The following is a 5358-nucleotide window of genomic DNA, read 5'->3' as shown; positions in this document are numbered from 1 at the left end:
CAAGGAATGTCACACACAAAAGGAACACTATGTAATTTTAAACACTAACTTTAAAAGTATGATACCATTTCTGTGATTAAAAAAATCACATAAATATGTAAAATATAAAATACATCCTACAATATTTTTACATAAGAGCTGAAGGTTACCATTTTAACATAAACATTCTGAGATGTGATTAATTAAAAAAAAATTCATATATACCACAGAGCAATAAGTTTAAATCAGACTATTTTGAGTTGTGTAGCCCTTTATTAGCAACTAAAATAGAAGGTATCTGTTGTACAACATGGGTAGTAATCGACTATAACTGGAGATTTATTATATTCTAATACAGATCATTTATAAATGCAATTTCTTTATTAAAAAGCTTCCACCCTTTTTTGTTTGTTGTGTACAATCTGCAAAACTATTCTGAAAGCGGAATATATGTGCACAAGTGTGCAAAGAGTGCAAATTTAGGATATGGTAAATGTTTTACAAGTTACTTTCAAAAAATTGCCTGCCATAATTGGGCCATTACATTGTCATTTTTTTAAAATTTTTTTTTGACCAAAATATTTTTTATGCCAGCCTTCCTTCCACTGCCCTAAACAATAAAGCATTTTTTTAATGAGTTGAAATTAAGGAAGGACTACACCTACTAGAAAACAAGAGAGGAAAAGTTCTATTAGTCTGAGGTTTCGAATCCCCCAAAACCAGGAACAGTATCTTTGTAAGGGCTAGGCTGGGACCCCAGACAGAGTATGGGTATGTGCAGGTGGCATCCCTGAGGATTCAAGCTTCAGTGGACCGTGAGTGCTCCAGCTGCATAACTCACTGAACTGTCTTGCCAGCTTCTACACTGGCTTGACTGGGCATAATTCAAAAACGAAAAGCTCATATTCATTCCATTCTTCTGGAGCTCTGTGATAGCCTGGAAAAAGAAAATTTTGGTTATAAAATACATCACAAATAAAAGTGAGTACTTTAAATATGTTGGTGGTCTAACTTTGTCCACTTCACTCATGAAGCCTAGATCTCTTACCACTTTTCACTCATTTGTTTCCAGAATGTCTGTGTTTCTGCCTTATATTAAACAGAAAAAAAGAAAATTCTTCATTTAATTTTTTCAAAGAAATTCTCCTAATCTCTTTTTTTTTCCCCTCAAGGCCTCAAACATGGTCAACCTTTTTATTTTCTTTCTTATTTTATTTTATCATTCTCGGAAGGAATACTGAACAATGTACTTCTGTAGAGATACCACCTTGGAAACCCAAGAAGGGGTCACTATGAGTTGGAAATGACTCCACAGCAGTGAGGTTTTTTTTTTTGTGTGTGGTATTTTATTATTATTATTATTATTTTACTTTTGCAGTGTTGCCTGCCCTCCCCTCTTACCACCCCTGGTAACCAACAAAGTTTCCTTCCATATATAAACCTTTCCTTGACTTTTTACAATAATGAACTAATACAATATTTATCCTTCTGTGATTGACTTATTTCACTCAGCATAATGTCCTCCAAGCTCATCCACATTATGTGGTGTTTCACAGATTCTACATTATTCTTTAGTGTTGCATAGTCTAATTTCTTGATAAATAAAGGTAAGTTGTCTTCTACCCTACCTCTCTGTGTATTTAATAAAACCATAAAAACAAAAAACATCTAAGCAAAACCTTGGCCATTTCTGTCTTGATATATGGGAGCCTTTTCTTTGACTGTGATTGAATTTGAAATGTATATAAATTAACTCTCAGATGTAAGGGGTATATAAGAATTTTTATTTCAAGTGTGGACTGACTCACCATTTATTTTATAAAATAATATTTAACTTAATTCAGATTTTATGAAATTAGTACAATTTATTAAGTTTAAATTTCAGAAACTAATTCAAGCCTTGACTGACTTTTCTTCCAGTCAATCAGTATTGCTTAAGAAAAAATCTTTCCTAAAAATCCAAAACATACTATCCTTCAAATCACATTAAAATAACACTAGACTTCAAGGCCCTGCCTAGACTATTATTATCTGTATCATCTTCTAGTATATCTATATCTATATTATCTTCACCATTATTTCTCTGTCCCTCGAACCAAATGAGCCCATTGTTACTTCCTTCTCTCATTCTTGAGTATATACTTTTCTTTTTTCCTTCAGAAAGAATTTTCTTTCAGAAAATTCATAGTTTTATTTATTAGGGAGAAAAATCATGTTATATCCTTTCCAAAATCCAGCTAACCAAAACTTGTGCTTCTTCAAATGAAATAAATATTATCATTTTTGTTGTTAAGAGAAAATATATGCCACCAGTGTTGCTTTATTAGTTAGGAACTTCTGAAGTTAATGGGTTAAATGTTTCCATTTATTTGTTTTTTAGAGGGTCTAGAACACTAAATAAAACCAAAAAATTAACAAGACTTTATCTCTTGAAAGGTCAATCTGACTGTAAAAGAGCACACTGGAATTGGGTAGAAGTAAAGAAAATTTTGGGTCTTTATTCTAAATAACTTTCTGTATTTAACAGAGTACTGACCTGTATTCTAGTAATAAATTCAAGTAACCAAACTAATTCAAGTAACCCAACTAATCAAGTAACCAAAGTGATGAAGTCCATATCATCCTTAAGGTATATATGAAAGAAAATTGACTACATATGAACATAAAACCAGGGCCAATAAGGTATCACAGATGATAACACTTAAGATATTTTGAAACATCACAGAATCAAACATTAAAATCAAGGCTTCATAACAATACTCACATTTAATAACACCCCAATGGGATGTCTTCCACATATTGTATTATGGTATTTCTTCAAGTAGTTGCTAAAAGATACAGGGTCTAATTGTTCTATAATACTCATGCCCTAAAAGAAAAGAGAGAGAGAAAACAAAAGAAAAGGAAAAAGGATACAATGTATTATTTACCAATTACATTTATATTTTAAAAATGTTACTTAGATATACATATCATAATTTTAATTTTTCAATTAAGGGTTAGCAAAGGACATTAAATGAACCTCAAAAAATATCAAACTCATTCATAAAAGGTAATCTTACTATATTCAACTCTTAATGATATATATGCTTCATTTACAAAAAAAAAAACTTTAAATCACCCACTTATTTTTCTCTGACTTCCTGATACATTTCTAAACCATCCCCACCAACTGTCATTTAGTTCACAATTACAAATCTTGTATTTTCCTTATGTAAATAATATTTACAAAAGTATATCTGCCGTTAAAATATTCAATATTAAACCTAAAATTAAATCTAATTATTTATTGCTGTTTTTCTCCTCATCTATATTTCTCTCTGCCACTGGCATGAATGATCAAAAGTTTACTGTCATTTAACTACTTCCATAACACATACTTAAATATCAATAGTGTATAAGACATGTCAAATTATCAGCAATTACCTAGGTAAAGAAAACACAAACTAAAAAGATAATTAACATATTTTTAATTAATCTAAAGGTCATGAAATAGTGATGAAAGTTTAAGAAACACAGGTCTTTCATAACAAATTTTAAAAATTAAAAGTTTTTGAAAATAAGCTATCCGAGTTTAGTCCGACTCGACGGCACATAACAATAGTTTAATATTTTAAATTAGGATAACTTATTTTCAAGATTTTAATCCAGAATCAATTTTTTAAACTATTGTTCAAATAACCACTGTAACCTAGACACTCTAAATTCTATACTCTCAAATTTATGTCAAATAATGTATTCATAACTCATTAATATATAGCAACTTTAACTCATCTGAATTAGCAACTAAATCACAGAATCTGATGCATTCAGCAATAACTTTATCTTATTTTGTTATTCAGGTAAAACACTTTATATCTATGTCCACTAAAGAGGATTAGTATCCTCTGTGAGAAATGTAAATGATGGTTAAACTAGGGACTTACTGGTTTATTTTGTGTGGCTTTATTATTATGTTTCAAGGAGCTATGGTGACATAGTGGTTAAAGCATTTGGCTGCTAACCAAAAGGTCAGTGATTCTGCCACTTTAAAGCAGAAGGATGAAGTGGTCTGCTTCTGTAAACATTTGCAGCTTTGGAAAACTTAAGGGGCCGCTCTATTCTCTCCTAAAGGGTCGCTATGAGTTGGAATCAACTCAATGGCCATAGCCTTAGTTTGATATTATTGTATTTCATGTGTTTTAAACAAAGTAACTACTTATAGTAATCAGATGGACAAATTCAAAATAAAAAAGTGATCTAAAATGTGATAGTAATCAGTAGGTGACATGCAAATTTTGCAGTGACAACATCAGAATTTGATTTTATAAAGAATTTTTTTCCTGAGAACGTTCATAAACATTATCATATTTTCCCACAAAATATATCTGAAAGATAGGCATTAGCACATATAATCAACTTTTAATTGCTTGCACGTAAATTAGCCACTCTCAGATTTATCCACAACCAATATTTAGCGGTAAGTTGGTTCTCCCCTGCTAGCTTAAAGTCAAACCTAAGACAATCAATTAATGTAATTTTGATGTAAGGAAATTTGTAAAAAGGTAAAAAACTTGCCTCTAAATTTCTAATCCTAGGTTATTTGCCACTACCAACTGTAGTAGAGTCGATTCCAATTCATGGTGACCCCATGTGTATCACAGCAGAGAACCTGATCCATAGAGATTTCAAAAGCTGATTTTTTGGAAGTAAATTGTTAGGTCTTTCTTCTAAAGTACTTCTGGGTGGACTTAAGCCTCCAACCTTTCAGTTAGCAGCTGAGCTTGGTAACAGTTTACGCCTCTGCTTCCTTACAGCAGAACAAGAGTCATTCTAACAATTCTTTCTAAGTATTCCCTCATATTCATTCTAACAATTCCTTCACATACGCAACTAAATCTTTGTAAACATATTGTAAGAGAATTTTAATACTCCTGAATGAAGTCTAAACAACTTACCTGAAATAGAATTCTACTAATAAATAAACTATGTGACACTGAAGTTCCAATGTACTGCTTAATATTAAAATCACAAAGAACATTCTGAATAAACTTACCACATTTATATACACATGATGAAAAATCCAAAGAGAAAAAAAACTGATGATCATATTTATAAAAAAAAGATAAAGCATTCAAAGCAACTGGCCAAGAAACTTTTATATGCAAAGATTTATACTTATAAATGTAGAGAAGACACTATTAAATAATGAGTTGAAAATTAAAATATATAGGTTAAACTACAACCCAGAAAACTAAAAATTTGTGATGAAAGTTAAGAAATTACTTCATAACTATTTCTATTTATATTTTAATTTACTGGGGCCTAGTATACTGAGGGGAGCTCTGGTAGCATAGTGCCTAAGGCATTTGACTGCTAACCAGAAGGCTGGTGGTTCAA

At 30.9% G+C, this 5358-nt stretch overlaps 1 protein-coding gene across 1 annotated transcript in view; it reads right to left on the bottom strand.

The window, feature by feature from the left end:
- Positions 1-784: 784 nt before the first annotated feature.
- The window catches only part of MEMO1 (mediator of cell motility 1), a 216519-nt gene continuing 211945 nt past the window's right edge, over positions 785-5358 (bottom strand). Inside the window, exons 10-11 of the mRNA XM_042780681.1 lie at positions 2744-2848; positions 785-916 (exon numbers count right to left, since the gene is read on the bottom strand). Of these exons, the coding sequence (XP_042636615.1) occupies positions 785-916; positions 2744-2848 (237 nt within the window). The remainder of the gene's footprint in view (positions 917-2743; positions 2849-5358) is intronic.

Source organism: Orycteropus afer, unplaced genomic scaffold, assembly GCF_000298275.1.
Source record: "Orycteropus afer afer isolate SDZICR_OR568_19922 unplaced genomic scaffold, OryAfe1.0 scaffold00054, whole genome shotgun sequence".
In the NCBI taxonomy this organism is placed as follows: Eukaryota; Metazoa; Chordata; class Mammalia; order Tubulidentata; family Orycteropodidae; genus Orycteropus; species Orycteropus afer.
Note: the sequence above shows the minus strand (reverse complement) of the source record. Positions and strands in the feature narration are given on the sequence as shown.